The 12,318-nt window shown below is 41.1% G+C and overlaps 2 protein-coding genes across 9 annotated transcripts in view; one reads left to right on the forward strand and one right to left on the reverse strand.

Annotated features, from left to right (window-relative positions):
- Window positions 1-12,318, reverse strand: part of pomk (protein O-mannose kinase) — a 175,528-nt gene that overhangs the window by 21,187 nt on the left and 142,023 nt on the right. The window lies entirely within an intron of this gene.
- The window catches only part of tpm2 (tropomyosin 2 (beta)), a 28,392-nt gene that overhangs the window by 12,024 nt on the left and 4,050 nt on the right, over window positions 1-12,318 (forward strand). The window contains exons 1-8 of one of the 8 annotated variants that reach the window (XM_070988742.1): window positions 2,081-2,282; window positions 3,529-3,662; window positions 5,562-5,679; window positions 5,884-5,954; window positions 8,643-8,718; window positions 9,495-9,557; window positions 9,665-9,734; window positions 11,752-12,143. In XM_070988742.1, the coding sequence (XP_070844843.1) occupies window positions 2,151-2,282; window positions 3,529-3,662; window positions 5,562-5,679; window positions 5,884-5,954; window positions 8,643-8,718; window positions 9,495-9,557; window positions 9,665-9,734; window positions 11,752-11,834 (747 nt within the window). In that variant the 5' untranslated portion in view covers window positions 2,081-2,150 and the 3' untranslated portion in view covers window positions 11,835-12,143. Of the gene's footprint in view, window positions 1-2,080; window positions 2,283-3,528; window positions 3,663-5,561; window positions 5,680-5,883; window positions 5,955-7,209; window positions 7,286-8,642; window positions 8,719-9,494; window positions 9,558-9,664; window positions 9,735-11,751; window positions 12,144-12,318 lie in introns of those variants that run through there. The other 7 variants (XM_070988745.1, XM_070988737.1, XM_070988739.1 and 4 more) reach the window with 7 other exon arrangements.

Here is a 12,318-nt window from a genome sequence, read left to right on the forward strand (position 1 = left end):
AGACAACTGAGTTTGTGGCCAGACTCTGTAACTTAATAACCTCAGTGATTCTTTGTTTTATGTATTGTTGTCCTTGTTTTAAAGTGTTTTATGTGATGACTAAACTGGCATGTTAACAGAAATGTCTGCGCACTGTCCCTGTAATTTTAAACTGTATAAATAAACATTCCATCCAATAAGATCATTTCATTTTCTAATCCTTCAGACTGATGTCACCTATTCCAAGTTATATCCCTTAACATTTGCTTTCATTCTTTAATTTTTTTCAAACTTCTCAAGCACAATTTACATGTCAAAACGTAAACAAATTTGTTCTGTCTCACCCAATGCTACTCTCTTCGCAACATGACTTACCTTTTCCAAATAAATCACTTGAAAGAGCAAATGATTAGCTTTGAGGCTCCCTGTCAAATACAGAGATGGTGGGAAAGCAACAGCACCTATACAGGAAATAAGTATAAGTGAAGTCTACACACAGTATATCAGTGCCTTCATCGAAGTCTCCGACCACTCAGACTGAAATCTATTTGATATGATCTTTACTTTTTGAGCTATGAGAGAATTTTCAATGATAGGAGTTTTTTCTCGATACCAAGAGGCCCATGGCAAGTTGGGACTCGCATGCTTGATCGTTAGAACTTGGCAAGTTCACCTAGTTTGGTTATCTTCGCTGTAATGTATATTTACCACAAAATAAAATATGACATAAAGCAAAAAACTTGGCTCTTATCATTTTCATTTTAACGATGTTAATGCATACATTTTGAGTATTCCAAGACATGTAGCCTAAAAGCCAGTGGCAGGGAAAAGGCTGTGGAACGTTGTAGTTGTGGATGCTGATAAATGAATGAATAGGGAGAAACAAATTTAGACATTCTAAAATTAGACAAATAGCATCAAAATGGATCACAGCTGGATTGCCGTTGCCATCAGTACACTTTATAAAGAAGCTGAAGAGGAGGCTTCTCAAGTGAGGAGGCGAATCTGTTAAAGAAGAGATAGGATGCAATGGAGGATGAAAAAACAAGCCTTCATACTGTCCAGGGACAGCATCAACATGCTGATCCAGACTCTGAAAAAACTGAGGTGCTTGGCATGGTCTACTGGCTTGCCTTCCTTTTGTGAAGGAAATGATGACCATCTTCCACAGAGCTATGTATTTTCTCAAACCAGAGGATATGGAGGAGGTGCTTGCTGTGCTGCTGGTGCCTTCAGTGGGAGCAGCATCAAGATTCTTCCTCCTGCAAAGCTGCAGAAGAAATGTTACATGAGCAGAAAATTGTCACCTAAGTGCCACTGCATCTGTGACCCCAAGGTGCATTATGTCTGGATGTGTACATGTACATGGGTCTGTACAAGGTGTGCCTGTCCTATGCAGCACATCCATGTGCCAGCAAGCCCTGTATCCACCAGCTGGGTGCTTTTGATTGGGAAACAGAGGATGCTGATGTCCTGTTGCCAGCCTATAGCAAGTAAAAACACTCTCTGTTTCATTAAACACACACAAACTCAGGAGAAAAAACAAATGTTACTTTAGTGACTCTGAATACACCACACATTTTCAACGCAAATTTTGATTACCTGGCCAAGTTTAAGCCCAGCACAACAGGCACCATGCAAGAGCAAGAAACATCACTGAGTGCACTTTTGATATCTCCGTTTGCCCCAAAAGTGATGACCCTGACCTCCGTGGAGGGCAATGTCACAGAAGGCCTCTTTCTTTCACCGAATCTGAATCCAAACTAAACTGAAAAGTTGGCAGCCCTGTGCTTCAAAGTTTATTGCTACAAAGTTATTTATATAAGGGGGCGAACTGAATAATTTAGGGGAACAATTCAGTAGTTTTTAATTATTAGTAATTATTCATTTGAGGTGACACATTATTCATTGGTACAAATTTAGTAATTAGAAGCACAAATTGCTACTTATGAACTGTTAATATTAATTAATGAGCACTAATGATCTAAATCATTATCCCGGTTAACTTCTAGGGCCCGTATGCTTCGTGTCATTTCAGATTAAGAGTCTAATCGTTAATCGCTTTATTTTGTAATCATAACCGGAAGTACCATGCGTCGGTTCCTGCCTCTGACTCCGTTGCCACGGAAACACTGTGACACCTGGGAGAAGCGAAGTTGAGTCTTCATATCATGGCGTCTTTAGCATCCATAGACGGCGTGAGAAGGAAAATTCAAACACTGCAGCAAGTGGCGTACGAGGCGGAGGACCGAGCCGAGCTGCTGCAGGCGGAGGCGGACATGGAGAGGCAGGCCAGGGAGAGGGTAACACACCGAAACACTGTCTGAAGACCGCTAGACCGGAAACTGGCGGAGTTCATGAATGAACTTCTGGTGACTTTTAATAGCATGTAGCTTTGAAAGATGGAAAACAGTCAACTATCAGATGTAGGACAGTAGTAAAATACATACTGAGCAACACTAGTCGAAGTTAACTGTCAAAGGTAAATGTCATCTTGTTACCTGTGACCGGAAGTTGCCGTGATGCTACAGCTACCGATTCCAGAATGACAGTGTGTCACTTTAATGATGTCAGAATGTAAGGCAGTGTTGCATCTTTGCAGGCTTCGATATGAACTCCATGAGCTAAAGTTCCAGTTGCCAACCCACTGGAGGTGGAAAAATTTAAATTTGTAAAAGTATGTAAATATTTTGCCAAGATAACATCACATTAAATTAGACTTTAAATTCTACTGTGTATCCCAAATTAGGTTGACTTTACAAACCTTCATTGATGTTTTACTATGATACTATGATTATTTCAAAGTGTACATTCTTGGTTTGCTTCTCAGTTAAACTGAGCTCTGCTCTGTTCAGACACAAAACTGAAAAGCCAAAAAATCTCTAGATTGCGAGAATTAAGAAATGTCTATTTTTTCTTTTTTAATCGGATAAGTTGCAGACCTCCATTTCACCGTGGCTCTGCCGTCCAATCAGCACTATAGGCTTGCCCTTGTCAGACTGTCTTTGGTTTTCCTCCATTTGTCTTTTGTGCTTCTGGACTAGCTCGTTCTTCTTTCTGTTATTTTTCTCATCCTTTTCTTACTCTTAAGCAACTTCTCTTTTGTTGGTTTGTGTGTTTCTTTGTTCCTTCTGTCTCCTGGATTTCACAATGAACAGAACCTTTATCAATATCAGTGTGTTATCTCTGTTTCACTGGACATTGCTGATTTTTTTATTTATTTATTTTTTTGATTGGACTGGAGTCACATGTTAGCAGTCAGTCAAAGTGCAGTATGAAGGTAGCCATATTCATCATTTTAAAATTAAAAGATTTGAATAAAGATCAAATAAAACTGCAGTTGGTGTATTTATTATGTTTTTTAAGTAGTAATTATTTTATGTATTCAGATTTTAGGTCCACTGTTCTATAGGCTGTGCCTTGTAAACAATTATCATTGTCATCAGCCTCTCATCTATGACGTGTGTGTGTGTGTGTGTGTGTGTGTGTGTGTGTGTGTGTGTGTGTGTGTGTGTGTGTGTGTGTGTGTGTGTGTGTGTGTGTGGACAGGCTGAGGCAGAGGTGGCGTCTCTAAACAGGCGTATCCAGCTGGTGGAGGAGGAGTTGGACCGAGCTCAGGAGAGACTGGCTACAGCTCTGCAGAAGCTGGAAGAGGCTGAGAAAGCTGCAGATGAGAGCGAGAGGTGAAGAGCTCCATGTCCATGTGCCAAAAACTTAACACCAAAGAAACAAAAAAGCCCCGTTCTTTATTCTTTATCTCCTCTCTGGGTCAATCCTTTAGTCAGTGTAGCTGCAGTTCTTTTAGTTCAGTTGTACGTTACATTCCAATCGTCCAGCTTTGTAGATGTTTGCGTTGCTTTGATAAAACATAACATCTAATGAAAGCTCTAATGAAAGCCCTGTAACCAGGTTTGACATCTATGAAAAAAGCAAGATCTTTTCCAGGCATCACAGCTGTCCACATTCAAAGCAGACACCAGTTGGTTGGTTTTGCCGTTTGCACTCTGTGGTGCTGAAGGGGATGCTGTCACATTAAGAAGAGACAGATGCACACCCTCTATATGGAGGTGTTGACTTGATAATTGTGCTTATTCATCCCTAGAGGGGCAGTTTGGAAAGTGCTTCTATTTTTAAGTATCCTGCCTTATGGTGGGGTCCTGTATCAAAATCTGTGCCTTTATGCCTTCATTCATTTACACAAACACATTTGTTTTTAATCAAATTACCATAAACTAAGTGACACGCAGCAATTCTGGAACAGGTTGTACCCAGGGGCGGAGCTACAGGCGGGCATGGGCGGGCGTACGCCCCCCCGGCTGACAGCTTGCCTGCCCAATCAGAAATTCAAATAATAAAAAAAAAATTAAATAAAACGATTTTCACAGTTATGTCCCATATTATGAAAAACTCACTTCTTTGGGTCTCTGGTGCTTCCACACACATACAAAGTGTGAAACAAGACCGTCCACGCTTTTTTGAGTGAGATACGGATCTCTGTCAGCATCCTGCCTTCAGCTTCCACACAAGCCGTTTGAATTCGGTGATCCCGATGTCTCTCCACCCAGCGCCACCTTCTCACAGATCCACTGTCAGGTTATCAAAAGCACTGTGCTATGAATCATGTCCAGGCGTTGTTCTGTTATTGGCTGTAAAGAGGAGCACAAATCGCTCCATCGGCTCCTAGCCGCAGAGGACAGAAAAGCACCGTGGATGGAATTCATTTTTGAAGGCAGGGAGGTGCATGCCATGAACTCTTTTTGGAATTTAAAATATAGATATTCATTAATAGTAAAGGTGCATAAACTGCGTTCACATGTGTTTCCTCCACTCCAGCCATCCACTTCGTTCGTGTCAGACAAGACGATTTCTCTTCCTTCCTTCAAACTCCATTTAAACTGCATGTTTAACAGCCCAGTTTAATAATAATATTAATAATGATAATAATAATAATCGGGGATTAATCCCCAAACCCCCAATTAGGTAGGTGCTGAACACTTTCTACCGGAACACAGTAGTGATGTGTCGGTCGTGTGTTGGTTTGAAGTAAACGATTGGAGCCAGAGAGCGAGTCGCTTTGGGCTTTTTTTTGTTTGTTTTTGTTGTTTTTGCCGCACGTGATTGGTCAAATACTTGATGTGTGGTGGCTTCAGTGTGTGCGTGCGCGCATACACACACAATTTTGGCGAAGTGGTGATCAGGCCCAACCAGACTTAATCCACGCCCGCCCATCTGTCACGTTCTGCATCCGCCACTTATACGAGTACTGGTCTGTTCCACGGGCTCACTAAGACATCATGTGATATCATCATATTTTTTCAGACTTGATGAAGCTCCTCCACAGCCAAAGAAGACATCATACATTGTTTTTACAGACTGACCTGACTCATGATAATGAAGCTAACCATGATGTAAAATGGTATTCAGATTGAGCACTTTAACACAGCTGAATCTCCAAACATTCATGACTTTGATGTAGGTAGATTTTTCACTTGGCCTCAGAGTGAGAATACTGAACACAATCACACATATAAAGTCGTTTTTGACTGACTGACTTATTGCTGTCTGCTTCTCTTGTCATTCAGAGGAATGAAGGTCATAGAGAACAGAGCAACAAAAGACGAGGAAAAAATGGAGATCCAGGAGATGCAGCTGAAGGAGGCCAAACACATTGCTGAGGAGGCCGACCGCAAATATGAAGAGGTGGGGGAATCACAACTTTATCATGACGTTATAAACATAGACACACATACGGTACACAGTACAGTATGTAGTACAGACGTAATAACACATACACAGTAATAGTGTCAGTGAGGATGGATGACAGATCCTCTTTCTAACAGAGGAAGAAGAGTTAATGGTGACATCAGTTTGGCAGAGTCAGCTGAGTGTGCTGAATGTTTGCAGGTTGCTCGTAAACTGGTGATCCTGGAGGGCGATCTGGAGCGATCAGAGGAGCGTGCTGAGGTGGCCGAGGCGTAAGTCAACACCTGCACCATGAAAACTCACACTGACACAAGAGCCGCCGTACATTATTCATGGTGTCATAGTAGAGATCACGTAATCACTACTAGGACCACATGTGATCTTACACATTCACTTGTCATCAATGACTTTCTTGTCATCGATGTAAGTGTTTATATTGATAGTAGTGGGAATTGTAAGTGTTGCATGAACTCATAGGTCATAATGATTCTGATTAAAAACTGCAACTAATGATCATTGTCAGTTAAAGTACTGATTCTTCTTTCCACAAACTGATTTATCATGTGGGCTATAAAGAGAAATTGAATATGTTTGGCATTTTAACTTTATAAATGATATTTGTGTTGATTGACTAATTGATTATTCACCTAATCATTTCAGCACTAGTACAAAGTATTCTTATACTTTAGGGTCGTATAACCATGTATGATCACAAGGTGCAGGACATCACAAATGCACTAATCCCAAAGAGAGCAGGGGCCAGATGCATAAACGATGTGTATGCACAAAGACCGCGGGTGTGCCTTTCCATGGACATGGACGTGAAATATAAGGTGCATTTATAAACTTCATTTGAAATTATTATGGAGCGATACATGTTGTCTTTCTTTTTATTTACACTGGAAATAAAATATTTACATTTTCAATTGATCCTGATTTGCAAAGCACTATCTCTTTCACTATGAGCTCTATAATGAATCACTGATCATTCTTCTGACTTTTCATAATGATAACTGAGAGATTACTGATTACTGCTGTTCAGACGTTCTGATGCTTTTGGGGAACCTCGCTGATGAAACAGTTCAGTTGCACTTGCACTTCTTCTTTGCCGTTCTTGTCATTGACAGGTCTAATTAGTGGAGCAGGCACAAGCATCGATATGCAAACAGATGTTTTACTATGTTTCTATGTCCACTTGGGGCTGGCTGTGGCAGTGGAAATGAAGCATGTGCACAATAACTGAGATTTATAAAACAGAATCAGACATACGCACAGCTTTATATAGCCTGACAGAAAGAATGGGTATGCATATTTCAGCCTTTATGTGTACAAATACAGTAGCTTTTGTGGTGAATCAACACAGAGTTGATGCATCTGGCTCCAGGATGTGTGTTTTGTGTTCTCCTTCTGTGTGTTATGGTGTCATGCAATGCCTGAATACACCACCACCACCACCTGTATGGGACTTGTTGTTGTTTGTTATTACCCACTGTGCCTCCTCACCCCCTCCCGGACTAACCCCTGCAGGCGAGTGAGGGAGCTGGAGGAGGAGCTCAGGCTCATGGACCAGAATTTGAAGTCCATGGTGTGCGGAGAGGAAGAGGTACTTACTGTACAAACTCTACCGAGGTCTCATTCTGACCTGCTGCCTTCTGCTCCTCTGACCTGCAGGCTCTCTGCGCCTGTCTCTGTTTTCTGTCTAACCTGCACCTACGCTCCATGACATCAGGCATGTCCTTCAGGCAGTACTGAAAGGATTAATCTCTTGATATTGTATATTGTCAGCAAATCCCATGAAAAGACCAAAAGCAACAGTGGGTTGATTCAGGGGCATGTGTTTGGTTATCAGAAGCAGGGGCCACAATATTACAATAAAAAACCCCCTCCAGTTTTATGCTTTTATATTCATCTTTATTAATCTAGCAGATGCTAATAAGATTGCCTATCATGCTTTGTGGTATGTACCATTAATGCGCTACTTAAAGTCACTCTCAAAGTGAAGAGAACAAAGAGGGTTTTATATAGTGAGTGGGGCACTACAAATTTGAATATATCTTGCTAAGGATTGCGTGTATCCAAAGCCTGATATGTCTTCTTCCTCTGTGCCATACAGCTTCGTTGTAGTCAAACAACTATAGAACCAAAGTGAAACCAGAACTTCTGGGTTCTGTCCCAGAAGTAAGAAACGCTGATGTGCTGCTAAATTTTCATGGGAGCTGTAGTTTATGGAGGCTCACAAAGTCAGCGCTGTTTAACTTTGTGAAAATCATGGTTTCAATTTCTAATAGCAAGTGCACATTGGATTTGTTTTAGAATATAAAGTAAATCCCAGAGACATCATTTTTCAGAAAAATCAGTGAAAGAAATGCTGAATGAGAGATTGCATTGAGTCACAGAGGCTAGACAGGAAGTGATGTCATGACTCGATTAAAAGCACATCAGTGAGCCACGTTGTTGCACTGGTGACATGTTCCTTCGTTACCATGGACACACACACTGTACTTTATTTGGACTCAGTCTCACATACACTCAGTAAAGCTCATAATATGGATTAATGCACTGCTGAAAGTAGTCCCCAATAAATGAACCATTTCTTCCTGTTTGAGTGATGTTTACTAAAATTATTAAAATAACTATCAGGAAGTATTAAAAGACTGACAAACACATCCTTGGTGTGGCTGTTTTCATGAGGTTTGTTGACAATAGAAAAGTATAGAATAAAAACAGGCGTATACTTAAACCCTTCTCCCTATGTTTTCCCTTTAACTTTTGCTAAATTTTGCCCCCTATTTCAGATAGAAATAGGTCAGTTTGACGATAGATGTCCCTCTTCTGTCTTTGAGTAAGACAATGATGGAGTGGTCCTTCAGACAGTGACAGGGTTTGATCTCCTCTGCTGCTCTACCTTTCAAATCACTGCCTTTTCTTCTCTTGCTTCTCCTCTTTCTTGCATTGCTCAGTAAATCAGGTGACCTTGAGGAAGAGTTGAAAAATGTCACCAACAACTTGAAGTCACTGGAAGCCCAGGCTGAGAAGGTAAAGTAAGAGCTGAGGGGTGTTCAGCCTCAGGACCGGCCAGCCAGACTGTAGACATGCTGTCCATCCTCATGTATGAAGTGTAGTCTTAAGAAATAAGTCACTGAGGTACTTCAAACACACTCTGATAGGAGCCCGTGTCCATTCATCAGCACATCCGTAGTCCTCATGAACCTACTAGAGAGGTCCTTGAACAAATGAAGCTTTATTTGAAGTTCTGCATTTGACAAGTCAGACAGTTGACAAATGACCTTAGGCCACGGTCACTGTTAAAGTAACATGCCTCTCGTATATTATCATTATAATGGAAACTTTTCAGTTTTGGCTTTTGTCCATTTGTACAACATGAACCGAAATTTAAAAGGACCAAAATGTCTTTTCCAGCTGCTATGTTTGACTAAATGGAAATGAATTAAAATCTTGTTTATCATGCAGCGGACAGAATATTTGATATCCACAGGTTAGATGTTAGAGCTGGTTTGAGAATCCTGGAAATACCTTGAAAAGTCACATAGCTGTTGTTAAACAATCGCTGTTGTTCGGGTAACCTAATGACATGGTTCAGATGCCCCACAGCTACCCAACATTTTACTCTTTGATCTTGTGTTTCACACCCAATTATGCATAATTGTCCTTTAAAGATATTCAAAGTAATACAGCAAAGAAGTGGATGTGCCATCCATTTTTGAAGCCTGTCTCCTTTGAGTAGCTCACTCTGTAGTTGTGACTGTATTTTAATTGTGCTTCATTAATACCCTGGTATGTTTGGATTTCAGTACTCACAAAAGGAGGACAAATACGAAGAAGAAATCAAAGTTCTTACTGACAAACTGAAAGAGGTGAGATTTGTTCATATTTGCGTTATTTACAAGTAAATAAACATAGAGGCAGTCTTAATCCGTGTCAGACTGTATTGACACATGCTGTGCTGTGCCTTGTGTCCCAGGCTGAGACCCGTGCAGAGTTTGCAGAGAGGTCTGTGGCCAAGCTGGAGAAGACCATTGATGATTTAGAAGGTATTCAACACTCACCTGTTGTCTCTGCCTGTAGCATGACCTGCAGGGAATAAGGTTCAACCAGTTGAAGTGACAAACAGCTTCACTAATCCCAGTTCTGCTGTTGGAACTGAGCTGATGACTGGCTGGACAGCTGTGCTCTGTACTACAGTTTTGACTGATTGATCATTGGAAGGACCAGATTGCCTCTAGCTAATTTAGTTCATTTTATTTGTTTGGTTATGCAATCTAAGACCTGACTTGTCTTTAGTACATAGATATATAGTGGTCACCAGTCAAATCTACCCAATGGCAGAATGGTAGCAGTGAGACTCAGCATTATTTCTGCCAGTTTCAGCTCTATAGAGGCTTACGACTCAAATCTGGAATCAGGGTGCTCTCAAGTGCTGCCTGTATGTTTCTTGTAACTTACATGGAGCACACATCTGCATGGATATCACAGTGGCTACATATCACTTAAATTATACTATCTGCTATCTACTGTCTGCTACACTGGTTGATTTGATCAGAGTTTCACAGATGGTAGTCCATGCATACAAACAGTCATACATTTTGGGCTATGCACAAACATTCCCTTGTACACCTCACAGACAGAAACAAAGTTTACAATATAAGAACCCTCACAGCTGTGTGTGTGTACAGCTTTCAATATTCAGGGTAAGTCAGAGGTCTTTACATACATGCAGCAGAGAAAACAACAGAATAAATGACGAGAAAAGTCAACGGAGTCAAGTAAGAAGTAAGTGCAGATCTGAAACCTGAAAGCTGCTTCTAAATGCCTGGAGGATCCAACCTGGCAAACCTCCATATGGCCAACAACCAGCAGGGGGCATGTGTGAGCATTCTCTGCCTCCACAAGAGCAACAGAGTGATTCATGCTGCCATTACAGAACACCAGCAGACTGGGCTGGAGTCCGTCTGACACACGGCTTAAAATGGTTTACCTCTGAAGCAGTTTGTGCTTAGACAACAGTGGGTCGACTTTTAGCAGGCAAGACACAGAATTAGACTTAAAGTGAAGTAATGTCATGAAGGAGCTATAGTCTGTTACTTTACAGATTCATATTTTACATACACAACACATGATCCATTTTGAAATACATGGTCATAGATAACAGTACCCAGCAGTAGGTCAAATAATTAAAATCATTCTGCTTTGAGCAGCTACAACATTAAAATGCTGCTTACATATTAATGCACCATTACACCACCAAATATGTAATATTACACCACTGCGAGATGAGAAGTTATCATAAAGCATGGCTTCTGTGTGTTAGAGACTGGAAAAGATTATGTTTGTTGCAGTACTTAATCGAAGTTTTGCACACAGAATAAACCAGTGACTGTAACTCACAATCTCATGTTTAATGTAGATTTTTTTGTTTGTTTGTTTGTTTGTTTGTTTGCTTGCTTACTTTTACTTTTTTAGGTAAAGCTAACTTATTATAAATTACAGTGACCAACTGCAATATTAAAATGCTAAAATGTTTCTGAGTAAGAACTATAAGAAGAATCAGATTTTGTTCATGTTAACGTTATCTGATTTACTAGAGACATCCATATCAGGGACTTAGAAAAGCACAAGCTGTTCACATGTATTGTTTCCTGGTGTGGATTTCCTGCATGGCTTCCACAGGGTTACCCAAACACCCAGATCATTTCAATAACAGCTGAAGTCCTTTTGATCCAGGAGCTGTTTGTTGAGCTTGGTACTGATTCGGTTGTCTCTGGCATGTGTATATAGAGGTGTTGAGTGGACTCACTGATAACACTGCATGATTTATTCAGTCTGTGTGTATTTGAACCCAGTCTATAGAGATCAGAGATTACATAAGTTGGCTCAGTGAGCTTCAAGTTATTTGCTGTAGCTGCTGTTCGGTGAACTGTAGTAACTTCCTGTCCCTTTGCCTTACTCTCTTTCCATTCTATACTTGGTCCCTCGTCTGTGTGTGTGTGTGTGTGTGTGTGTGTGTGTGTGTGTCTGTGCGTGTGTGTGTCTGTGTTTCCCCTCCTCCAGATGAAGTGTATGCTCAGAAGCTGAAGGGCAAGGCTCTCAGTGAGGAGCTGGACCTGGCCCTCAACGACATGACTACCCTGTAGCCGCTCTCACTTCCTCTCTGCTTCTCCTTCCTGTCTGAACTCTTCTCCGCCTGCTCGCTGTTGTTTTGTTCCATTCCACAGTGACTATGGGGCTAGAAGACTCTACAAAATGTAAAGTGCTCAGTCCACCCACCTTTCAGCAAGCTGTGTCTCTGTCACACAGTGCTGGTCTAAGCTACTTCTCACCCATTCACTGTTGTGTGTCTGCTGGTTCACTGGGTTAATGTCCTCTCTTTACTGAACTGTCCATGTAAACCTGTTTCTTCCTCCCCCTCTGTAATAAATGTATTAAAGCTTTCTTGACTTTTCTGTCTCCTTCCTGTCTTGCCTTCTTTCTCTTCCATTTACTCCCTCTATTCAACACTTGTGTATGGGGTAGAGCTGTCTGACACACTCCTCTGTCTTCAGTTCAATTCAGACATCAATCAGACCAAATCTGTTAGGCTGAAGTTTCAAGTTGGACAGGAGCAACTAAAGACTGGGA

Source organism: Chaetodon trifascialis, chromosome 20, assembly GCF_039877785.1.
Source record: "Chaetodon trifascialis isolate fChaTrf1 chromosome 20, fChaTrf1.hap1, whole genome shotgun sequence".
Taxonomy (NCBI): Eukaryota; Metazoa; Chordata; class Actinopteri; order Chaetodontiformes; family Chaetodontidae; genus Chaetodon; species Chaetodon trifascialis.